This window comes from Prunus avium, chromosome 5 (assembly GCF_965620075.1).
Source record: "Prunus avium chromosome 5, drPruAviu1.hap1.1, whole genome shotgun sequence".
NCBI classification, from domain to species: domain Eukaryota; kingdom Viridiplantae; phylum Streptophyta; class Magnoliopsida; order Rosales; family Rosaceae; genus Prunus; species Prunus avium.
Genome location: NC_142288.1, coordinates 30,161,194 through 30,186,735, shown reverse-complemented (window position 1 = coordinate 30,186,735; position 25,542 = coordinate 30,161,194). Strand labels below are relative to the sequence as shown.

General features: G+C 37.1%; 3 protein-coding genes across 3 annotated transcripts in view; 2 read left to right on the top strand and 1 right to left on the bottom strand.

Annotated features, from left to right (window-relative positions):
- Positions 1-11,812: 11,812 nt before the first annotated feature.
- Positions 11,813-17,390, bottom strand: LOC110747261 (potassium channel SKOR-like). Its single transcript, XM_088253904.1, has 12 exons — positions 17,253-17,390; positions 16,506-16,828; positions 15,440-15,728; positions 15,015-15,354; positions 14,610-14,905; positions 14,221-14,301; positions 13,959-14,057; positions 13,190-13,414; positions 12,874-13,062; positions 12,656-12,731; positions 12,246-12,540; positions 11,813-12,022 (listed from the first exon to the last, which is right to left on the bottom strand). The coding sequence occupies exons 2-12, from the start codon at positions 16,772-16,774 to the stop codon at positions 11,896-11,898; spliced, it is 2,286 nt and encodes a 761-aa protein (XP_088110030.1). The 5' UTR covers positions 16,775-16,828; positions 17,253-17,390; the 3' UTR covers positions 11,813-11,895.
- A 1,944-nt stretch (positions 17,391-19,334) lies between these two features.
- LOC110746710 (mitogen-activated protein kinase kinase 9) lies at positions 19,335-20,565 on the top strand. Its single transcript, XM_021946949.2, has one exon. It carries the CDS (start codon positions 19,397-19,399, stop codon positions 20,369-20,371), a length of 975 nt encoding a protein of 324 aa, XP_021802641.2. The 5' UTR covers positions 19,335-19,396; the 3' UTR covers positions 20,372-20,565.
- Positions 20,566-22,800: 2,235 nt separating this feature from the next.
- PYD1 (pyrimidine 1) overlaps positions 22,801-25,542 on the top strand; it is a 2,972-nt gene continuing 230 nt past the window's right edge. Inside the window, exons 1-7 of the mRNA XM_021946907.2 lie at positions 22,801-23,383; positions 23,766-24,029; positions 24,128-24,298; positions 24,521-24,633; positions 24,718-24,904; positions 25,179-25,288; positions 25,416-25,542. The exon at positions 25,416-25,542 is cut by the window's right edge and continues 230 nt beyond it. Of these exons, the coding sequence (XP_021802599.2) occupies positions 23,108-23,383; positions 23,766-24,029; positions 24,128-24,298; positions 24,521-24,633; positions 24,718-24,904; positions 25,179-25,288; positions 25,416-25,542 (1,248 nt within the window). The 5' untranslated portion in view covers positions 22,801-23,107. The remainder of the gene's footprint in view (positions 23,384-23,765; positions 24,030-24,127; positions 24,299-24,520; positions 24,634-24,717; positions 24,905-25,178; positions 25,289-25,415) is intronic.

Sequence of the window (25,542 nt, the reverse complement as noted above, 5' to 3'; positions counted from 1 at the left end):
TCCAAAGCCATCATTGTTACCTAAAGCTGAAAGATAAACACAAAAAGGATTAAAAGCACAAGTTTAACTCAAAAACATAACCAAATCATAAGCTCGAAGGGTACAAAATGATATACAATTATGAACCGATCAGCTACCGTAATACAGAGAAAACCACCAACGTCATCAATAGTGAGTGACGCCACCGCCATTACAAGTAAAGAAGCTACTTGATCGTGCCCATTTTTAATGGCTTCAAGCAAAGGAGTGTTCCCAAATTTATCTAATATTACAGTAACATTCAGAGTTAATCAACAATAGTGGTTGTAACCAGTAAGATTTCTTCAGAAAATACATGATCCAGTTGCATTTTTTTGCAGAGCTCGTTAGAATATAACCTGACATCTCAACGTCTGCTCCTTGATCAATAAGGAAACAAGTAATATCCTCATACCATTTTGATGCAGCAACATGCTGCAGGAAACAAATGAAGATGAAGTAAACCACACACATACATATCAGCAGGGGTGTCATCAAAGAGAAGTTATTAATGTTATTCTAGCACCATTGTTCTAACTAGCAAAGGCGCCCGCGCGATGCTGCGGGTTGCACCAAATGTGTATAAAGTCGTAAAAATATGTAGGAAACATATGGCTTTGTTTATATGTATATTGAGATCTAAATAGTAGCATCATGCTTAGTTTAGTGCGTTTAAGTTACAAAAAAATAAATTAAGTAAGATAGATAAATTAATAAGATGATATATGTGCTGCTTATTATTTTAAAATACTGACCCTATTTATATATAAATTGAGATCTAAACAGTGCCATCATGCTTAGTTTGGCAAGTTTAAGTTGTAAAAATATTATGCATATTTTAATATATCAAGCAGCTATTAAAACATCAAAATATGAGCAGCCTTGAGCTGCATATTGTTTAAAAAAACTTGTACATGCGTCTATCTATATTTTAATGGGTGGTATTTTTCTTTTTTTATGTTTCTTGCAAGGGCATCTAGCTGTTGCTGCATTTGTTGCGTAGCTGGCTGATGTTCCTTCTTCTCCATTCAAGAGGTTTTAACTCTGTTGGTATAAAATCGGAAAATGGCAAATGTTAACTATTATGATAGAATTAAGTTAAAAAAGTAAACCAGAGAAATAACAATTTACATACATCAAGCATTCTATTAATCTGATGGATAAAAGTATAAGGTCAATTTTATTGAATCAATTGAAAATAAACTGAAAACAATTGTGACAATTTTAATAGAATCAAATCAAGGGGTGTTGACTCAGTTGGTATAAACTTGGTAAACAGTAGGTGTTAGTGTCGACAAATGAGAAAATTTGAGCAAAGAGAATGGCTATTGTTATAGAATTAAGGCCAACAACAAAAACTGCAAAAACCACAATTTAAATTATCTAAAAATGCCTAATAACCTATAAACAGAAATAAGATGATCTAGTGACCTAATGAGCAAATTTGTTATAGAAGTAAGATAATCTAGTGGAGAAGTAAGCTCTAGACGGAGCAACGATGTATAAACAGCTATATGTTATAGAAGTAGAATAAAAGTAGAGATAAGACGCTATAGGTTATAGTTTTGTTAATTACAATTAAAACATTCAATAACAATGTTTCAAATTTGAAAAATGTAATTGAAAGTCAGTTCATATGGGAGCTCCAAAAAAATACGGAAAAAAAAAAAGAAAATTTTAATAATTAATAAAAAAGAGTAAATAAATTTATATATTTATTGAAGTTATCAAATATCCATACCCCAACTTCTAAAAACAGCGAAGTTTCTTAGCATGAACAAAAATTTCAAGTGACTAAAATATTAGAATCAGGGAGAATTGAAATATATGTACATCACTTGTGTAAACCACAAAAATTAATGCAAGGCAAATGCTTTAAAATCAAACACATTGGCTCAAAGGAATGAAACCAAATTGCATTCTAAAAGACGTTTGAGAAAAATCATATTTTAAAAGAAGAGTTGATAAATTTTTTTTAAAATTGAATCATAATTGAAGACAATTATGAGAAAGGAAACTTTGCCCAAATTCAATGCAATCAACTACCACTTAATATAGAGAAATTGAGTGGGGAAATAAGCTGTGAACAATGAAATATTATGTATGTAATGTGTACATTAATGAGATGAATGAATTGAAAAGGAAAGAGCATAAACTCTGGTGTGGAAGTAGGAGAGGCAATTTTGGAACTGCCCTGGGCTTTTTCCTTCTTCAAACCGATAATTAGTAAATTGTCAGAATCTGACACATTTTCTTCTCTGGTTTTATGTTTATCATCGGCAAGACAAACACTTTCATAAGAGATTTCTATACCGTTTGAAATGGCAAAACTATGAGCTTCTTGCATCATCTGATTTCGTTTGCTATCTCCTTTTACGCATTATGCACAGAAATTTAAAACCCCAAGCAACAGATTGATAACTGGAAAGGAGAAAAAACATGCATTTATAAAATTTTAAATTATCAATCACACCTATACTGTAATTAAGCAAAGCAAATGCACCGTGATATTGACAGAACCACAGAAATGAGAATTTTCAATTGTCATAATATTTGGCAATCAATAAGCTACAGCCACCATGCATGCAGACTTTTGAAAAATGGATGAAACACTAACCTGTAGTCAAAGAAGCTATCAAGCACTTTGAAAAACAGCCACACAAAAGCAGGATCACAACAGCTATCTAAAATACAAAGACAGAAAAACAAAATTAGGCTAATAAATATAATTTTGGTTTTGCTTGTGAGATAAGACAGTCTCAATTAATGAATCTGTTTCAATACTGATTTTCGTATTGAAGAATATCAAGAACCAACAGAAACTATACTTTTTGTTACATTTCCTTTTCTTACACAAACAAATGAAAACATGAAAATATGACGATACGAATTGAAGACTGGTTTCTTTTCAAATTCCTTGAGAGGAGAATCACATGTTAATTGGTTGAAAAGTAACCAACACCATAAAGAGAAAACTAAATAAACACATCACAACTCATTTCAAAATCCATATGCATGCAAGACAATGTAGACCAATACCAAATGTTCTGTAAAAAACAAATTCGATAAAACCAAACATCGACCAAACCCTATATAATTAGTTAAGCCAACGTGGTCAACTTGTTTCTGGAAATTAGTTCAATGGCCCATAATTGTGACTTGCAACCAACCATTTGCAGAGGAGCAATTTGAAATAAAATTAAGCAACAATCAAAAGAGCGAAAAATAAAGACATTCTAGATTCTAAAACAGGGCTCTGAACAACCTGGTGATCCCCAATTGGAGCATTAGTGCCACATGTGCTACATCTTTGACAGTTTTTTGATATATAGCCAACCTTTTTTATAAAAAAAATCTCATCCTCATTGTTAAAAATTGATGATCTTTTCCCACTTTAAAGTTATTTCCACTATGAATTGAAAACAAAAAAACATTTATTATGAAACAGGTGGAAGATTTTGAGTAACTGTTTACAACTCAACAACATTTTCCTTGGCACTAATGCATTCAATATCGATCTATTATAATTTAACTCAGGCTTTTTCTGGTTTTTGTAATTCTTTTAGGCATCATATTCAAAAATTACAAATTCCAACCAACACATCGATGGCTGGAAAGGAAAAAATAAACATGGATGAGTTAAATTACAATATTTTTATTACATCTATAGCCTAATCAAGCAAAATGGACGCACACCAACAGTATTGTTGCTATATAAATAAAAAATTTCAAAACAAACATATGAAAACGAATTAAATACAATTTCTATAGCCTAATCAAGCAAACCATATAAGCAATAACATCAAAATGATAGAAATAACAATTTTCAAAGACACAATATCCAAAAACCAATTAGCCACAGTTGATATGCAAGACTTATTCAAAAGACGAATAGAAAACTGACCTGATGTCTAGCAGCAATGGGAAGAGCTACCAAACAGTCTAAAAAACAGTTATACAGCACCTGTAAAAAACACAAAAACCAAAAAATTCAGTTTCTTCTTCTCATAAGGCATATAATCCTTTTTTTTGCGTTTGAAAATTGTTGAAGTCTATTTTTGTACGGTTGCCATCTTTCTTTAGGACTTGAAGAAAAAAGAAGAAGCACACACTTATCCCAACCAATTGTCAATTGACACCATTAGCTAATTCTTATGCTCTATTCACAAAACTTAAAACAATTAATTGGAAATTTCAGCCTAGAAACTCACCTCCTGCTTAACATAACCGAAAACACCAACCAAACTGCTCTATCCAAAGCAACAAAAGAGCACCTGCAAAATATCAAAAGAAAACATGGGTTTAAAAAAAAAAAAAAAAAAAAAGAGAAGAAAAAGGAAGAAAAAACAGAAAAAATGAAGAAATTAGCTTGCGTATTTTTATACATGCACAATCTTTTCATAAAACCAAAAGTTTAGCCTGAGCAAAATCTGCAAGGCAAGAAATGACTCAAGATTACCCAAATTAATGTGTTTTGGGCAAAGAAAAACACTGTAAAAGCACGGGAAAATGGCTGTTTAAATGATCCTAAATGCATATGAAACAAAGAATATAAGATCAAAAGTTACTGGTCTAAACAATCAAAAGTTACCTATGCAAAAGTCACCCTAAACAATCAAGATTTTTTTATACATTTTTCAATTCCATTTTTCTGTTTTCCCTTTTTCCCCTTTTAACAGATATCAAAATCTCATACTCTAATTCAACAATTGAGTCATCTCAAAGTCTTTTCTAACAATCTAAAGATCAAGCTCCAATTTGTACTAAACATATATGCCTAAAAATCAACCCAAAACATCAATCAAATGAAACCAAAGGCAGCTACATCTCATTTTTCATGTTAAAAAAGCTCCCTCAGAAAAACAAAAAATTTCAAAAAGCTTCAGCACACGAAAAGGCATTAATATATAATCAAAAGCAACATCATGTTGTTATCACTCTTAGCAACAACCCCTCCAAATACATCATATCTTCCATAAACTAAAAGGAAAAAGTCAAAAATATTAACATATATTTAAGCACAGATCATACATGAAACAGCTTGTCATTAGTTCAAACCACATAAGAATTACTTGGCTTCATTTACAGCTGTACAACCATAGCAATTAGTTCAAATTTATCCCAACCAATGGTCAATTGATGCCATTAGCTAATTACTATGCTCTATTCACAGAACCGAAAACAATAAATTGAAATTTCAACATAGAAACGCACGTCTTGCTTAACAGAACCAAAAACAATCACCAAACAGCTCTATCTAAAGCAGCAAAAGAACACCTACAAAACATCAAAACAAAACATGATTAAGAAAGAAGAGAAAAAGCAAGGAAAAATCGAAAGAATTGCAGTTTATGATTTTCTAGTCCCAAAACTGTCCAAATATGTTTTTCTTTGCAGTGTTTTTATATGAGATGCCTGAACTTTGTTAGTCCACTTCTAAAACAAAAGAAAAATCCTGGAAAACAAAAACAAACAGAGATAGAAGAAAACAGAATATCAGCCATCATCAAAATCCAAAGCAAAAATCAGAGTCAAACTTCGACCAACAGATCAAAAGTTGGGAAGGGAAAAAACATTCATGAATTAAACTATTATTTCTTAATTACATCTATAGCCTAATGAAGCAAAATGGACACACACCAACAATAGCACAACTATAGAAATAAGAATTTTCAAACAACACAATATCCAAAAACTAATTAAACAGAGCTTCTATAGCCTAACCAAGCAAAACAGATGTAATCAATAACATTAAATGATTGTGTGACTCCATGATACCACAAACAAAAATTAGTGCAACCCCAACTCCTCTTACACCTCCAAACCTCAGACAAAGAAGCTCTCTGCATGGTCAAATTTTATCTCCATTGAAATGTGTTTTGTTTTTTGCCAATTTGTTCCAGATAATAGAGGTAGTGTTCAAACTTAGAAAGAGAGAAGAATTAAAATTCAGAATTAGAATTCAAATATTGGAGGTAGTGTTCAAACTTTGAACATCTCTAACATGACATCACCAAATCAGTAAATATTACATAAAATTAGTATTAAAAAACATGAACAGAAAAACAAAAAATAAATAAGAAAGCAAATATTAACAACAATAGATCATTACACAATTTGTGTAATTAGTGCCACATGTGCTACATCTTTAACAGTGTTTTGATATGTAGCCAACCTTTTAAAAAAAAAAATTCATCCTCATTGTTAAAAATTGATGATCTTTTCCCACTTTAAAGTTATTTCCATTATGAATTGAAAAAATCAAACATTTATTAAAAAAAAGTTCTTTCACTAACTGTATTGCAATACATAACACAACAATTTCTTTTGTTTCTATATAATATCCTAATTTCCTTTGTTTCCATGGAAAATTGGCATTTTTCAGATAAGGAAAAGCCAGAGAACAATTTCATTAAGTAGAGTCTCAGTTGCATTGCATTGGACACTTAATTTTTTAATTTTTTTTTCAGGTTTAATCCAAAAGAAAAAGAAAGGAGGGGAATATTATGCAGATAAGATTCAAGTCTCTGACTGACATATAAAAAAAACACACACACTGAAAAGCATTATCCTGAACTGAAAGCTTTCAATTCCCATATCAATATCAAATTCCAAAAAGTCCAGCTTCTAAAAACAAAATACATAAAAACCAACCCATGAATCAAAACAGCATAAAAAATAACCCAAAAAAACAGAGAAAATTGCACCAAGATCCATGATCCATCTATTTATACCGTCACTCTAGCTTGCTTTTAGAGCCTTCAACTGTCGAATGAACATCAAACCACTAAAAGAAAGAAAGTCTCTTGACAAAAAATCTCCCAGCCAACAAATTCTTCATATGGAAGAAATACTTGGGAATGGAAGGTATAGTGCTACCACCCTTCTCTTTCTTTTTCTTTTTCTCACTCACACAAACACATATATTCTAGTGTTCCAAACAACCAATGCTCTAATAATAAGAATGAAACAGGGAGCACGGAAGGCTGTATGAGTGAGACTATAAGTAAAGAAAGAGCTGAAGCTGCGAAGAATGATGCAGAACTACCAGTCTTCAATTCAAAAAGAGTTTTAGCTGCAACAAACAACTTCAATGTAGCGAATAAACTGGGAGAGGGAGGATTTGGTCCTGTTTATAAGGTGACACTTTCTAAACTGCTTGATAAATACTAATGTACAGTTTATCTAATATATGCTAACTTGGACAGGCCAAAGACATAACAGAGGTTATGATTTCTGTTTTCTCAGCCTCTCTAATTCTATAAACCAAAAACTTCAATATATAACTTTAATTTTCTGTAAGCGTTGATCTAGATTTACATTCCCTTTGTCCTGACAACTCAATCGAACATCTCAATCAAAAGTCACCCTAAACAATCAAAATCACAAAACCACTCTCTCACTCAGGATTGAATCGTTGCACAGACTGTGATCTACATAAGCCTGCGGCAATCCTAATATCTAGGATATTATGTTCAATTGTAATTTTAAAGGGCAAACCATACACATTCAAGCAAGAACTCTACAGCATGCCTGCTCAATCAGGCCATACAATTTTCTGAACTTATGTACCAAGCATATCGAACTGACAGAGTAAACCATATGTTTCCCCAGACACCATATGCTTGAGAGTCAATCTAGATAAATGGGTTTTAAAACATGAATTATTTCAAGAATATAAAAGGAAACCTTTCTTTCTAGTTGAACATAGGGAATTTAGGATAGAATTTAAGAACCTGTGACATATACAGAAAAGCTTCGCAGTCAAAAACTATATTTTTCATATACAGAAACCAAAGTTTAAGCCACATAGCCATGTCTCAGAGCATACGGTGAAAAAATTGACGTGAGCTATCTGTTGATGGATGACTTACTTGGTCTTGCTAGGCCTCGACTAATGTGCGGGGGTTAGTTGTTTTCTGGGGGTTTCCCTTATTTCACCCCAAAAAAAAAAAAAATTGACGTGAGCAGAACTTAGAGAGTACACAAAGAAGGGAAGATTGCACTTTATTAATTTTTTTCTCCATATTTAGGATACAGCAACCAAAAGCAGATAAAAAAAGGAAATTTTTTTTTTTTTAAAGCACGCTTGGTCTTTGCTTTCCAGTGTTTTATCGGCAACCAAAACAGAAATTGGGAATGATTTCCATTTCTAAGATTTCTCCAAGAGAGCAAAGTCATTGAATCGACAATTGATTAAAAAAATTAATAGTAAGAACGATGGAAATACCTGAGCTAATCTGTGAGATTCAATCCCCTTCCTGATAGAACCCAATATGTTGTGAAATATAAATACCTCAGCTCCTCTTATATAGCATTAGGGATTACCCAAGAACCTGAAATCAAATTAACCAAATAAATTAACCCAAATTCGTAAAAAATAAATCAAAAATACCCTAAAGATAGAACATGGCACACACCCACGCTCTACAAAGGACGAAAAATCTCCCAGCCAACAAACAAATTCATGAAATGAAGACCAAAAGATCTGTTAAAAAGTTGACGGGATGCATACCTGAAGACAAAGGATGCAAAAACTCGCAAGCAAGAAAGATGGAAGACGTCTGAGTCGAAGGCTGTAGAAACGATGAGAAATCTCCCGACCACAAATCTGTGAGACGAAGACTAAAAGTGCGGCTGGATTTGCAGCGCACCTCCCAAACGAAAATCGACGGCCCCCCCACGCATGTCTAACAATGAATGCAGATCTTCCATGGCTGCCCCCAAACCAGCTGGTTCGAAATGGACTGAAAATGGACGCATTCTCTGAGCGAACGAAACGTTCGCAGCGGAGGGGAAAGGCCAAAAGGGAACAGAAGAAGATGTTTAGTTGAGGGCATTTTCGTCAATTTACTGTTATGAAGAGAAAACAAAACCAAAAAAAAAGTAAAATGAGGGGCATTTCCGTCATTACACTGTGTTAAGAACAGTGTTTAGTTGGATTGCCGTTTAGTATATATATAATTTATAAAGATCAATTAGTAGCTTGGGCATCTAGATTCATACCAAAGGCGACCTTGCATCATAATCCATCTGGTTTGGATCTGCTCCTGCTCCAATCAAACGTTTTACTCGATGGTAATCTCCACCATAGGCAGCACAATTTACTTTCATAATTGGGTCATGTTAGTGTTTGACATTTGCCGGGGACTCGTTATCGTGTTTGACATTTTCAACCCCTTTTTTTATCGTATTGTATCAATTCGTTAAAAAAGCAAGTTGACACGAAAACGACACGAAGTTAAAGAAAGAAAAGCGGGTTGCCAGGTCTACTTGCCTTCGTCTCTTCATGCTTAACTTACCCAAGTTAAAGAAAACCAGCAAAAGACTTTAGTTTAAGGAGTGTAAAAAAACCACGTAAAGAAGCAACGTTAGCTGTTGAGGAGGAATGGCTCAGGAGCCAAGCATTGTCCTTAAATTTATATTATAATCTGAAAAGGCTAGAAGAAAATTAAAGGAAGGAATAAAGAGAAGAAAGAATAATAATCACTGTAAGTATATTCTCTGTTTCCACTATATGCCAATTGAGTACAGTATTTCCCATTATATACAACTTCTGTAGAGCTAAAGTTGGTTACAAAGAATATGGAAGTATGGACAAGTGTAGAACTGATATTGAGTCAGCCGTTTCCTTAGAAATATTGACGTCTTGATATTGTGAGCTCAGCTCTATGCTCTGATGTGACTATCATCTCCCCGCAAGCGAATACGAGGATGATGAGTGATGAGCTTGGAGCTGAGGGTGAGAAACTGGTTTGTGCAGAGACCCTTGGTGAAGATGTCAGTAAGTTGCTGTTGAGAGGGAAGATGTTGGATAGATTGCTTTGGAAGTAACCAAGTCACGAATGAAGCGACCATCGATTTCAAAATGCTTCGTGCGTGCGTGAAAGATGGGATTGGCAGCAAGAGCAATGGTGGACCAAAACCATTGGTGGATTGTGGCCAGGGCTGACGAGAGCCACAGGAAGATCAATCCCTTTGGTCATGTACGCTCTTCGAGCCCGAGCTTGTCCAATTCCAAGCAGGCAACAACAGCAGCGGCAGCATCGACCTAATTCCATTGCGCCACGTGCAACTCTCACTATTTAGAGCTATTCTCTGCAAACAACTTCCAGGCATGCCTCTTTGCAAGGCAAGCACCGCCAGACAGCCAAAACTTTGATGTCTACACAGTCATAGACTGGGAAGCGTTGGTGATTTTGCCCAAGCATTTTGCCTTCAAAGGCGACAATGGCAAGGAATGCAGAGTCGATAACACGTCAAAAGACGACTTATCATTATGCAGATTCTGTTTATCACACCCATATCTGCAGTTCTCAGCCACTGATCCTACTTATCTGAAGGTGGAGAACGAGGTCTTCGCCGCCGGAGATGGATAAAGTCCACTCACTTACACTCAAAACTTCCGGAGGCGTAACACTAGCCCTAATAATAGTATTAACAACTGGATTTCGGCCGACTCAAAACGACACCGCCAACAAAGACTCAGACACGTTGTTTTGGGCAGTCAAGGTAAACACAAACGACGATCTTCCCTGGCCCGGTGGTTTTGTGATTCACACAATCTCCAACAGGTCTTGGGTTCGATTGGCACAAAGAGAAAGAAGAAGAAGAAGGTAAACACCAACGGCGTCAATGTCGTTGTAGCTCTCCGCCACCTGGTCAACAACAATTTCTGCAAGAGGTTGACTGATGCCAAGAAAAGCTGTCTGAATCGCCCTCCCTAGTCCCTACAGTTACCCTAGTGGCCCACCTGGCAGTCAAAGAGCTTGTTCTGTACTGTCCCGGACCATCTCTAACCTCAACTTCCGCCTCGCTGATGCCAGGATATCTATAACCACAACATCGACCTAGTCATGGCCACTGGAAAAGCCGAAAACCGCACCCAACAACCGGCCTATGCACTCATCCTGCTCTCCTATACAAACACTAAGGCAAGTACGTACTTGGAATACCAGTACCGACGACGTCGCATAAACGTCCTCATCCAAACCGCCCCCACCTCCGACACTCCATTCGTGGTAGACGACAACGGAGGCCGCATCGGACTCACACATCACATGCTACAATTGAGAGTCAGTTCCCGGTTGGGCCACAAATGAGTAAGTTGAAGGTGAACCTTCTGGCAACAAAGGCTTCATGCGACATTCCCTTCTACTACTCTCAGCAAGACACTCTTATTAGCCAACACCAGCAAACTGTTACCTACCACAAGGAGGGTGGCGTTTACACTGGTGTCAGTTTCTACAACTTAAGCACAAGAAAGAAGAACCGCTTGCGTGATAATCCCGTGAAATTAAATTGATGTTTGTGGCAGCCTTGCTGGAAACCCTCACAAAACTTCACTTGTCCAATCAGAGTCACCTATGGTTAAAAAGGCTAGGCTTATTGCATACGCTAAATGCAATGGCGTTCCTGTGAAAGTGGCATTTTCTTAAGTTTTCTTGTTATTTGGGTTTCAATAATATTGCATGCAGCTGCTGCTCATGCATCCGTGCATTTATGTAACCTATAGCCAGCTACTAAGACTATCTGTGGGAATAAAAGTTGTGCTTCTTTCGTTTTACTATTCCCATCCAGATTACTTGATGCATTCATCCATTACTTCCATATTCAAGAGCTTTAATTAATTAATTACTCGGGTCCTTGATTTTTATAAGACAAGTGAGAATTGCCAAGCCAGATAAACAATAATAGTTTAATCCATGAATTCCAAGCTACGCAGATTAGAAAATCAAAGGGTTAATTAAAGATTCTAACAAAATTCTCAACACATATATCAACATCTCAGAACTTTTGTTCCAACTCCTATAACACCTTTATCATTTAATCAAGGATAAATGTATTACCGATAATACACATTGATCAGAGAAATGCTTAGCTAGTTTCTTGATGATATTGATCAGAGAACTCTGACAACTGCGAAGCTCTAGCAACTTCAAGCAGTTTGATTAGTTTCTTATTTCCACCTATACGGGCTTCATCAAGTGGAGTTCTTCCCCATCTGCAGTCAGGACGTAGACTAATTAGAAAGTATAAATGTACATGTTGGAATTATTTTTTTAAGGAGCTTAATTCGTCTATTAAATGGTTTTAAACACAAAGAAGGCAGTAATCATGTTACTTTTAGGGATACAAAATTGGGCTGATATTTAAACAAGAGTTTCAAGAAGACCATGAGGTCAGTCATCCCTGCCTCACAAACCAGATGAACATTCAGAATGTACCTGTCTTTTGATAGAACACTTGCTCCCGCTTCTAAAAGGAACACTGCCATTGGATATAAGCCTTCTGAAGCAGCTACATGAAGCGCTGTTCGCTGATCATAATTTTTCGCATTCGGGTTAATGTCACTGGCTAAGAGCCTTTTCAGAAGGTCCAAATTCCTCCTTGCTACCGTAATACAGAGAAATTCACCAGCATCATCAATAGTAAGCGACGCCCCCGCCTTAACAAGTAAAGAAGCTACTTGATCGTGCCCATTTTTAATGGCTTCAAGCAAAGGAGTGTTCCCAAATTTATCTAATATTACAGTAACATTCAGGGTTAATCAACAATAGTAGTAGTAACTAGTAAGATTTCTTCAGAAAATACACAATCCAGTTGAATTTTTTAGTAGAGCTTGTTAGAAGATCACCCGAAATCTCAGCATCTGCTCCATGATCAATAAGGAAACGAATTATATCCTCATACCCTTTCGATACAGCAACAAGCTGCGAGAAACAAATAAAGATGAAGTAAACCACACATACATATGAACAGGGGTGTCATCAAAGAGAAGTTATTTATGTTATTCTAGCAACATTGTTCTAATTTATAAACATCAATTAGTAGCTTGGGCATCTAGATTCATACCAAAGGCGACCTTCCATCATAATCTGTCTTGTTTGGATCTGCTCCTGCTCCAATCAAACGTTTTACTCGATAGTAATCTCCATCATAGGCAGCACAATTTACTTTCATAATTAACTCCATTTCATGCTTTCCAATATATAGTATGATATCTGATTCCAAAAGCTTGTTCCGGGTATTCAAATCTTTTCCCTGTAAGTTGAGAAGTGAGCTTATGGAATTAATTTTTTTCATTTGCAAAGTGCATGGGCACAACTCAGCATCTCTTGCGGGTGGAAGCAAGAAAAAGAAGACTACAAAAATTTCCAAGTCTATTTACCTCAATGAGGTTGTTTAGGATAATACGCCCATCTAAAAAATGCATCTCCAAGATTTCTCTAAAGGATTGTTTATCAAGTCGCAAGACCCTGCACAGTTGACGAACCCGAACAGCATACGGCTGGGGAGTGTTACAAAGAAAGGAAACCTCACCAAATGAGCTATAGGTTTGCAGACGCTGAAGGAGCTCTTCAGTTTCATTATCTTCATCCCTTCCCACCTTCTCCTGTAGACAATATCAAATCTATTAGACATAATAATTCAAAAATACATATTGTGGTAAGCATAGACTACATAGAGTAACTATTCTTTTACCATTTACTAAGGGGTCAATGAATGAATATATACATGTAAACATAAAAGAATGAATCCAGGAAAACAGAGAAGGGTGGGTCATGTGTGCATGCAGCTGCGTAGCCTTGCATGTATGCTACAAAGCTCCTAGTTTTATGTGTGTGTGTGGGGGGGCTCGCTTTATTATATATAACCAAAAGGTAGCAGCCAGCCCAACCAGAAGGGTTTGAGGCTTTGCCATCTTGATTTACCCTGCAAATGAATGCATGATAACATATTATTATTCATATGAGTTCAGCTTATGTGTTATACTAAGAGCAAAACAAAGATCAATGTTTGAGAAACTGATACAATTAATTTTGGACAGAGTGACTTTATTATGTTTGAGAACAAATAACACAGTATTGCAAATGCATTAAAAACAGAATAAAGGTATAGACATAATGGGACTAAACAATTAAATTTGTAATTCATACCAGCTCACCATGGCATACTACGTATAGTTGATCAACTGCTTGCCCCTGCTCTATAATCACTTCTGGTGGAAGGAAAAACTCCTCGTGAATTCTGGTTGCCTGATAAAACCAGAAACATAGGTTAGATTCCTATACTGTAAAAGAATTGAAGTTTAGAATTGTTAACATTTATGTTATGAATAATCAAAGGTGATGAAAATATCCAACGATGACAGTATTTTGCTCGTCAGATAGGATAAAGTTACTGAAGACAATGGCTTACAATCTGCTTTATGAAGCCTAAAGAGCACCCCTTAAACAGAGGAACTTCTTTGATGTACGGCTCATATAATTTCTGGGAAATCTGCAAAGATGAAACAATAGATTTTAGTACAGTTTCACAATCAGCAGTACGCCAATCAAAAGTAAGATCCTAACTGTATAGTGTATACTACTTGGCCACCAATAAACTCATATATTGGTTATCTTTATATTAGTACTTTAAAGGCAAGACGATAGAAGGTGAGCATCTAAGATGACATTCTTGTTTTCATAGTTCACCAAATGAAGCAAAACCATTCAACAAGCTTGTTCTCTTAAACCAAGAATAAGAAAGAGATTATTTGATTAAATTCGAAATCCATAGTTTTCAGCCTCAATTTAAACAACTACCTTGCTGCGAATAGAGGCTGGAATGTCCTGAAGAACAGTGGCTTCGGTGTAGCTACGGTCATACTGTAACCTGAGATGGTTTTTAATTTCCTTACTTATGCCCCTGTCAAGCCTGTTTTTGTTCATGTATTTGATTAGTTCAGTCATCTTGTCCCTAAACTTTTCTGTTTTCGATCCTTTCACAATCAATGCAGCAATGTTACCCAGCAGATAAGCACCAAGAATCATGTCAAAAGACACATAAAACATGATGAATATCATCTCCCTCACATTCACTGCATGTATCTCTCCATATCCTGGAAAACAAAAAAGGAAAAAGCATACACATTTATAACCCATCTTGAAAATAAATCAGGGACATATAATAAGAAATGAATTAAGAAGCTTAATTAATTGATTAATTACCAACAGTGGCCATGGTAACAACGGCAAAATAGAGTGAGGTGATGTAACGCTTCCAGAGGTCAATCTCTCGGAAATGGGAATAGCTATAGTCACCCATCTTCAAGCTTCCAATCCAAGTGTATCCCTCCTGGGAGGGAGGCATGGTTGTGGCCAGATAATAAAAGAAGCAGGCAGCCGTATGTGTGCTGTAAAGTTCAACAACAAAAAGCTTGGCAATTCTTGTGAAAAGGTAGTTGATCCTTATATCTTTCTCCAGCTTCTCAAAAAACTCTGTCACTCGGCATGCTCGGCTCAGACGTATCCACAACAGGTACCTCACACCCTCTTCTCTTCCAGAAGCCTGCAATGCAATTAAGATGAGATATGATTTATTAAATTAATTTAATATTTGAAATCGAAGTTAATTAATTGTAGCCCTAGCTTACCTTGTAGATGGCGTCCCAAGGCAGACAACCCAGTAAATCGAGGAGGAAGCGAGACTTTAAGTAGCGGAGGGCGATGAGGTTGCGATTGTAGACAAGTCGGTGAGAGTGGAAGTCGCGGTAGGCGACGAAGAAGCGGACGACAATGTCGATGAGAAAGGCGAGCTGGCCTGCGATGTCGAGCAGGAAGAGGTTCTCCGGCAGACCTCTGAAGAAGCCGAACTCCAAGGGGGTGAAGAAGGACGAGTAGACTGCCCATATTAGAATGAAATGCGTCCACCCCACGTACCACCTGCATCTCCAATTCCACCATTAACAACTTCTTCACTTGAACTACACAATTTTTGCCTCATTTAAACCACTCACCATTAACAACTTGTATTTATGGGCTATGTATTCGCGCCAAAATACGGAGTGGTTCTTCATCCTGAAATATGACGCCTAAGCCCAATTTTGGACTATACGTACTACAACTTTGGACCTGAACTGAACCGGCCCAACTTAAAGTTTCTTTTTTCTTTTGTGTTTTCTTTTCTTTCTCTCTCCCTTAAGTACATCAAAAAGTTTTTCTTGTAAGTTCTATAGGAAGTCATGAATTCCGTGATTTCACCCAAATGTATGAAGAGAGAGACAGAACAAAATATTGTAGTGAAAGGTTTCCACTTTGGCCTACAAATTTCAAGAGAGTAGTATTGTCGTTAAGTTGTTTTACAACAAAATGTTAATGTTTACAAAGATTATACTAAGTACATCATTCATCAATAAAATGGAGATTTTTGTGGTCTTATATGCAAGGAACTTGTAATTCAAGTGATTGAAAAATGTCGAAGGGGATGTGCAAAATCTTATGTTCAATTTCCTCTAATTTACACTACTCCTTCCGTGTGTGGAATATAGAATATTACTTAATTTCTTGATGATAAATAAGTAGGTTTCTCAGGATTAATTGTAGACCACATTTTAGAATTATGGCTGCATCCGAGGCAAAGGACAACACCATGGACCATGGTGTTTCATGAACAGAAATTTAAACTAGCTAATAGACAGAAATTGAAAGTACAGTAAATACCAGTTATCAGGATGAATGACGAGACGATCGAAAAAGGAAGATGCAGCAGATGATCTAGAACCAGTAGTTGTAAGACTGGAGTCGGTGTTGTTGAAAGTGAAACGCCTTTTCCACCACCACCACCAGGGTGTTGTTGAAAGCTCCTCCTCATCCTCAACCCCAAACGTCGACTCTCCATCTTCATCATACTCATCATCATGATTATCATGATGATGATGATCACCTCCTCCTCCTGATGATGTTGATCTTCTTCTCTCAGCTCCATGCATTTTTCACCCCTCCCTCTCTCTCAATTTTTCAAATGAAACCAATAATATAATGTCCTGTCCAACACCTATACTTTATTAGCTAGCTATATATATATATATATCTATATGTGTGAAGAAAGAGAAGAAAGTGAAAGGAGGGAGGGCCAACATGTAATTAATGCCAATGCTGTATGTAGTATCGGAATTAATGCAAAAACAGTAACTTAATTTGTGGTGACAAAAAGAATCCAGGCAATGCTACTTTTTAGATAAGAAAAGCTTCACTTGGTTGAATTCGGTTCACTCCTGTTTAAGGTATCCAAATGTTTTAGAACATCCAATTATCTGCTGCATCTATGGGTGGAGATTTTTTGTTTGTATATATGTGTAAGTAAGATGCTTGCAAATTAAAGTTGAAGACATATCGATCTCATCGTAATGAAAAATAATGCATATACAACTTACAAGGGAGGGGAGTGGACATGGAATTTATGCTAACCTTTTATTCAGACGGAGGATGGGACACCACCTAACGCAATCTAGTTTTTGAAGAAAAACTGCAGAAGAGGAGATCTTAATTTTACCTTTTTCCTTGTTTTGCTTTTAATAATATTCTGAGAAAACTCGAGAGAGAGAGAGATTACTGTTGTGTTGGGGATAATACATTTCCATCTATATATACACTCATCATGAGCTCACCCTAATTAGACCTCTTAGTAACAAGATGCTAACTAGAAACCTCAAGTTTACAACCTAGAATAACTAGAAACTGATCTTGCCTATCTGTAAATAGTCTTGTCTTTGTGTTTCTTCAAACTTTTATAACTGTGAATGGATAACTAACTTAATCATCATCAGGTTATAGTTACTAACTTACTAGTTACAGAGCTTCCCCATTCATTCACCAAACTCAAACAAATCACACGTTTGAACGTTTCTGTTCCAAACCTACCTGCAAATAAGTTTGGGCCTATCCTATCTTTTGAGTTTGGTTGGCCTCCTGAGGCCTCCCGTCTACTCTACATTTTGGGTGTTAAGCGTTTAGGCTTTAGTAATCAAAACATACTTGACCCTTTGGGCTTCACATAGTTATAAAAGAAGACAATGACAATGTGGACTTAATTGACATAAGCAGTCCAAGTGTGGGGGCGCCACTGAATTAGGGAAGTAGAGGGCGAAGCAAGCAACAGCTCACACTCACAGAGTTATTTTATTTACCAAATAAATCAATCCAACTTTTTCATGGACTGCTGCTGATGTTACGTGCCACTTGCTGCTTAGAGAGAGAGAGAGAGAGAGAGAGAGAGAGGGCTTCTGAGCTCGCCACTGTCAGGCATGCTATTATTATTGTCGATGATGACGTTGCTTTCATGCACTGAATATTGTCATCAATATTTTAGATAATAATAGCCAATTTGGAATCATTTTTTTATATAAATACAATAGAATAGCCATCTTTGTCTCGCCATCAATCCACCAATGTGATTATGTGATGGATAATAATCTATTACGCTTATGACGTCTTAAATTGAAATTCGCGTTTGGACATATACTTACTTACTCATGTATACTTTTAATTGTTTACATCAAATATGTTTTATGTGCGTGTACATAAAATAACAACATTGTAATCTTACAATTTTACAAGTAAATAACAACAAAATCGAAACATCAAATGAAACAAGCAAACAAAAAAATAACTGCTTTTTTTATATTAAGGGTTAGGAAATGCAACAAGGACATTGATTAAGACATAGGGCCACCTCAGGTACATTGATTAAACCAAGTTCAATGTACACACCCATTACAACTTGATGAGCCAACTTCCTAATCTTACAACAAACAAATTTTTGCTTAACCTAAACAAACTTAATGTATCCATGATCCGCATCAGCTCTCAAATTTCCTAACCCTAAACAAAATTAATTTAATTGAGCTCCATTTTGAATTTTATTATTAACTATGTGACTCAGTCATTATAAAAGAGAGTGATGTGTTAATAATTTATTCACGCATATTGGAATCTTGATATTATAGAGGGTGATTTGGCGCTATACATGATGAATAGTCTTCAAGATGTACCTAACTTTAAAGTTTTTCTAACCAAAGCTATGGCGGGTGGATTGAAAAAACAATAATACCCGCCATTGACACGAATCTAATTTTCTATATGATAAACGACTCATTACAACGGGATGGAAGTTAAATATTAAATGTCCATACCAAATTAAGAATTAGCTTGTCTTTTTTCTTCTTTTTTTTTTATAAATGAATGGTTCGTTGTTTGGTTTGTTTTAAAATGAGGTGGCAGGCTAGCCACTTGCTCTTTAAATCACGTGTGGATAAACTCACAAAAGCAAGTAGCACTAAAAAATTGGACACCACACCCATGAATCCATGATCCATCCATCCCTAAAATATCTATAATTGTATATACAACAATGGAGCCCACATCCTCTTTTAAAACAAAATAAAAATATTAAAAAATTGAATCCCACATCCTTCCTCTCTATCCACGAACCCTCCTACGCCGGCTGCTTGGTCCGCACGTGCTTTTTTTCACTCCTACTTATATAAGGAAAAAGGAAAACAAAAATAACTACTCCACTCCGCACCAACACCACCCGCAAACCCCCAAAACAAATGGCTCTCATACGAGAACGCCGACAGCTTAATCTCCGTCTTCCCATGCCCGAACCCTCCGAGTGCCGCCCACGTTTCGCCCTTCCCCTTCCTCCCACAGCCGCCGCCGCCACCGCCCTCACAAACAACTCTTCCTCCGCCGCTATCTCCGCCGCCGATCTCGACAAACTCCAAGTCCTCGGCCACGGTAACGGCGGCACCGTCTACAAGGTACGCCACAAGCGCACTTCCACCACTTACGCTCTCAAACTCGTCCACGGCGACTCCGACCCCACCGTCCGCCGTCAACTCTTCCGCGAGATGGAGATCCTCCGCCGCACCGACTCTCCTTACGTCGTCCGCTGCCATGCAATCTTTGAGAAGCCGTCGGGAGATATCGGGATCGTCATGGAGTACATGGACTCCGGCACCCTCGAGACCTTGCTTAAAGCCCACGGCACCTTCTCCGAGCCCAAGCTTGCCCACGTCGCCCGCCAAGTTCTCAACGGCCTCAACTACCTCCACACCCACAAGATCATCCACCGCGACATTAAACCCACCAATCTTTTGGTCAACAGCAACATGGAAGTGAAGATCGCCGACTTTGGCGTGAGCAAGATCATGTGCCGGACCTTGGACGCCTGCAATTCCTACGTGGGTACTTGCGCTTACATGAGCCCGGAAAGATTCGACCCGGACACTTACGGTGGCAATTACAACGGCTACGCCAGTGATATATGGAGCCTGGGCCTGACCCTGATGGAGCTTTACATGGGTCACTTTCCGTTCTTGCCTCCGGGTCAGAGACCCGACTGGGCCACCCTTATGTGCGCCATATGTTTCGGAGAGCCGCCGAGCTTGCCCGAGGGGGTGTCGGAGGAGTTCCGGAGTTTCATGGAGTGTTGCTTGCAGAAGGAGTCCGGAAAACGGTGGACCGCCGCTCAGCTTTTGACCCACCCGTTCGTCTGTAAAGATCCGAGTATATCCGTTTCTTGATGAAGGGTTGTTCAATTGTTCAGTGTCGAATATCCGTGCGAGTGGATCCGCCTGTAATTAGGAGTCGGGTCGCCGGGTTTGGCATGAATATTTTTGGACACTAGTTACCGTTGTAGGTTTCTGAGTTGTTTGTATATACTTGGCCAGATTCGAATTCGGATTATTTCTTTATCAAGTTAATTAATTCCTCACAATCTTTATCTGTTGATTAAACTTGATTTAAGATAATCGAAATCAAATTTACTCTGATTCCTTTGATTAATTACGGGTCTTGAACATCGCCAAATTAATTAACTGACTTTCCAAGTGACTAGAAAAGAAAAGTCAGACTTGTTGCATATACTTAGAAGTTGAAATTGACGAGGAAAAGACCACGAGGATTATTACAAGTATGATTTGATTATGATATATAGGAAGAAAGAGGTTGTACGTAATTGATCAACCATACTAGCTTGGCTAGTGTACAAGACTAGACTAGTCAATTTGGATCTATATAGGAAGATAGTAGGAATTAGCAGAGAGAGAGAGAGAGTTTAATTAGAAACCTAGACACTTAAAATTTGGTCAATTGTGCATATATGAGTTAGATTTGTTAGTCAAGGGCTATGAATTCGCCTCATTGCCCCAACTTCAAATCCCCGTTTTCATAATTGATCAAAATAGTGCACTCGCACCTTACTCCAACTTCAAATTCCCTTTCTCATAAATTATACATATTAATTTTTTGAAAAAAATATGCCATCGTTTCGTTACCCCCAATTCTTTTTCTTTTTGTATATTTTCCCCTAATTAATTAAGAACTGGGCTAAACCGTGCAAGAAATAAATAGATCCTGATGCTAACCCTTCACCCCTAAATCCAACAACAAAGATTGAGATTAAACAATGATAATGTATTAATGTCCAACCAACGTGCTTAATTATTGTTTGTTGTTATCCAATCTTGATGAATATCTTATGAAGTTGGTTTCTTGGTAGCCCTCCACTAGCAAGTGGCAAAGTTCCAAGTTGCTATAAATAAATGGAATATGGCCCGTTCATGCGTCTCTAAAGCAGATACATGTGACGTCGCAGATAAAGATTATAAACCTTTTTCCTTTTGGGAAACGATCCTAGCCGTTCAATGATTTTGTTTTTTGTTTTTTTCCAGCTGGAAAATGATCTGGTGGTCCATATATATACATAAATATATTATTATATGATTGGCTGCCCACGCCAACCTAATCTGGTAGATAACAAATTTGGCGCAAGTGCATGCTATCATCATTGCACGAAAGTTGGGTGTGCTGCTTCGCGACAGCTTCGATCATGGAAATAAAAAAAGAAAAATATGAAGAGTCGGTAAATAAACTTCCTAACAAAGTTGAGAAATACATGTCAAAATCAAAGCTTGTCCTGTTGCCCGTGCATGAACCCGCGACGCCCTTTGTCTCACGATACACCCCAACTTTAGTCTTGAGGGGCCATCAATCATGTTTCATGTCACCATCTAAATACCTTAAGTAATGTTATTCATTTTAACTTTCTTTCTGAAAAAGCAAAAATTCATTGCATATGTGATTACGTCAGTTGTTCAGAATAATAAATTTATCCATTAAAGTTCTTTCATTTCTTATATATTAGAATAGTTTAAGAAGAAGAAAAAAATCTTCTTAAAAAGATAAAAGTGACTACTTGTTAGACACATGAAGATTAATAAAAGAATTAGCTGAGTCTACTAACGTGAGCTTGTAATAAGCTGGACATTAAGGTGATTGGTTGTTTGATTGAAACCTTCTTAAATGAGGCATAATGTGAGATGTTCATCTTTGCCTTTGATGGGTGAAGTCACACAAAACACGCCCCTTACTCTCGGATTAGTAGGGTCCCCCAACCACAAAGGTTGGGTGGCAAACCTCAAAAACGGAAAAGAATAGATCCTCGATAAAAAGAGAAAGAGGCTATCCAAATCAATTTTAATGGGCATGGTGAACTTGACCCAATCAATTACATGGACTGGACCTTTTTATGTTTTAGAGCAATTAAGTTAGCCCAGCTGCATTACGAAGCCTTAGAAACTCTTTTGTTTTTGGGCCTTGAAATTCTTATAATTCAAATCACACTTGTTGGGCGTTGGCTCTCCTCCTCAGTGCCCAAAAGGATAAAATTCGTCAGATTTTGCAAGCCACGTGAGTTTCTTACTCGTACAGTCGCATTGACGCGTCACTGATCATGCAAGATGTCAAGTACCAACTGCAACCTGTCACTGATCACGTAATTGGAAAAGAAAAAAGGATTTACAGGTAGCAGGATAAAATGATAAAAATTCATAATTTTAGTTAATAAAGATTTGGATTTAATTTAATTTTTTTAATATGTAATTGATTTGGTAATTTTGGTTGTAGAATCCTTTTATTTGGCACAGGGTCAGTAGGGAGCACTGGGCGACTGAGTTAACAAACGAAAACGGCAAAAAATGAAAGTTTATCTATCTTCTGCCAATCCCATCTGTCACCATCAACATCTAGAATCCTTTTATATGGATTAAAATATTCAAACTTTGCACCATCAAATTCAACCAAATGCTACAAGACGCAATCGATTCCTATAACTCCACGTTCTCATAGAGCCCACTCAATATTTTTAACTCGGATTCAATCTTCATCATCATCATCATCATCATCTTCTTCTTCTTCTCGGTCTTGTTATTCACACCTCGAGACTACTTGCACAAGAGTTAGCTGAAAATTCTTAATCCATGGCGTCTCTCAGTTTTACTCAGATCAGAGGCAAGAACCCAGTTGCTGAATTTTCCAGGACTCGTCCTGAGTTGGGTTTGACTCGGCCTAGCAGAGTTGGGTTTAGGGTGTTTGCCTCTGAGTCTGAGACCAAGGCAGAGCCTGATCTTAGTGTTACTGTCAATGGTTTGCACATGCCCAATCCCTTTGTTATTGGCTCCGGTCCACCCGGTACTAACTATACGGTCATGAAGAGGGCGTTTGATGAAGGGTGGGGTGCTGTGATTGCCAAAACTGTAAGTCTTGCTCTTCTTCTATTTCTGTGTTCGGATCCTCACTTTGAATTATAAAATTGTGAGCTAGTGCTGCTGAATGATGGTAGCTTATTCATCTGTTTGTTTGGTTACTGAGAAATTTGGAACAAAGAATGTGAAAAACCAGAATTTGTTTAACAAAGGTACTGCTTAAAATGAATTGACAATAATGTTGAACATCTTCAGATTCATTGATTTGGGGGAAAGCCCATTTTCTGAACTTTGTTGCAGACCTTAATTCTTCAAAACGAATTTTGAGGTCATTTCCGTACCTGAACCATTTCCATTGCTGGATATTGAGTCATTTTCTGTCTTGTATGTGGGTTGCAATTTTTGCATTCAATCTTAACTTACGTTTCGATAGGTGTCACTGGACGCAGCAAAAGTTAAAAATGTCACTCCTCGATATGCTAGGCTACGAGCAGATGCAAATGGTTCAACCAAAGGGCAAATTATTGGGTGGGAGAACATAGAACTGATAAGTGATCGACCTCTTGAAACCATGTTGAAAGAATTCAAGCAATTAAAACAAGAGTATCCAGACAGGATTCTGATTGCTTCAATTATGGAGGAATATAACAAAGCTGGCTGGGAGGAACTTATTGACCGTGTCGAGCAAACTGGAGTTGTAAGATATAGCAATTAACTAAGTTTCTATTACAATTTTCATACTTTGAGCTTGGAGCGTGCAGCATTTGTCATCTAACATCTGATCTTTTTTCTTAGGATGCTTTTGAAATCAATTTCTCCTGTCCTCATGGTATGCCAGAGCGCAAGATGGGTGCTGCAGTTGGCCAAGACTGCGCACTTTTGGAAGAAGTCTGTGGATGGATTAATGCCAAAGCTACAATTCCTGTTTGGGCTAAGATGACTCCTAACGTCACTGACATCACACAGGTCAGCTTGCTTAACTTCTCCCACTTTTGCATTACTTAAAGATGTGTTCTTGTTCAGAAAAATTCAAAATGAACAGGTCTAAATTAACAGCAGTTTCATTTCTTTACTATTACATATTTCTTCTCCTTTTCCTTTAGATGTATGCTACAAGATGTTTATCACTATCATTTACAGTAAATTCTATTATAATCTTCCTCGTATCATTTATCCTTTTGTTTGTAGCCCGCTAGAGTGGCTCTGAGCTCAGGATGTGAGGGGGTGGCCGCTATTAACACAATCATGAGTGTAATGGGGATCAATCTAACTACCTTACGGCCTGAACCCTGTGTGGAGGGGTATGCATGGTGAAACTAGAAATATTATATTATTTAGTTTGACTTGTCATTTATCTCAGGAAAACATGCCTAATTTTCTGTCAGATACTCAACTCCTGGAGGCTATTCTTCTAAGGCAGTGCATCCTATTGCACTTGCAAAAGTGATGAATATTGCAAAAATGATGAAATCAGAGTTTGGTGATAAGGATTACTCACTTTCTGGTATTGGGGGTGTTGAGTCCGGTGGTGATGCTGCAGAATTTATTCTGCTTGGAGCAAATACTGTTCAGGTATGTTGAGAAACTAACTTTTGTAGTTTCTGTATATTCCTCTTTACAATTATGTATAGTGATGGACTCTACAACCTTCAACACACACAATTTGACTTTGTCGCCAATAGTGTTTATCTCCATAATTGACTTAGTAATGTTCAGATTTTGAGGTTATTCTGCACATGTTATGTTAGGCAGCATGCCATGATAAGTGATAGGACCGGCCTAAACAGTTTGAGGCTCAATACTACTTTACTGTAGAAGAAATAAAATTCTGTGATTGCTCTTGCAGGTCTGTACTGGGGTCATGATGCATGGATATGGTGTTGTGAAAAAACTCTGTTCTGAGCTTCAGGATTTTATGAAACTACACAATTTCTCATCTATAGAAGATTTCAGGGGGTAAGCAACTTCTTTTTAGAATGAATGTGCAGAATTATAGTTACATCTAAACAGAACTATAATTTCAGGTGAAAAATCGAGTATACTGATATTTTCGGTTGGTCTTTTCTTTTCAATGAATTTGCAGGGTTTCCCTTGAATATTTTACAACACATACTGATTTAGTACGAATGCAACAAGAAGCAATACAACAGAGGAAAGCTGTCCGGAAAGGTTTGCAATCGGACAAGGAGTGGACAGGAGACGGCTTCGTC

Excerpts from the sequence above, each read along its gene's own strand:
- LOC110747261 (XM_088253904.1), bottom strand. The coding sequence starts at position 16,774 with ATGCATGGAGCTGAGAGAAGAAGATCAACATCATCAGGAGGAGGAGGT. Across the intron at positions 15,355-15,439 it reads CTTGGGACGCCATCTACAAG|GCTTCTGGAAGAGAAGAGGG; the intron begins GTAAGCTAGGGC and ends ATTGCATTGCAG. Across the intron at positions 14,906-15,014 it reads TGTTACCATGGCCACTGTTG|GATATGGAGAGATACATGCA; the intron begins GTAATTAATCAA and ends TTTGTTTTCCAG.
- LOC110746710 (XM_021946949.2), top strand. The coding sequence starts at position 19,397 with ATGGCTCTCATACGAGAACGCCGACAGCTTAATCTCCGTCTTCCCATG.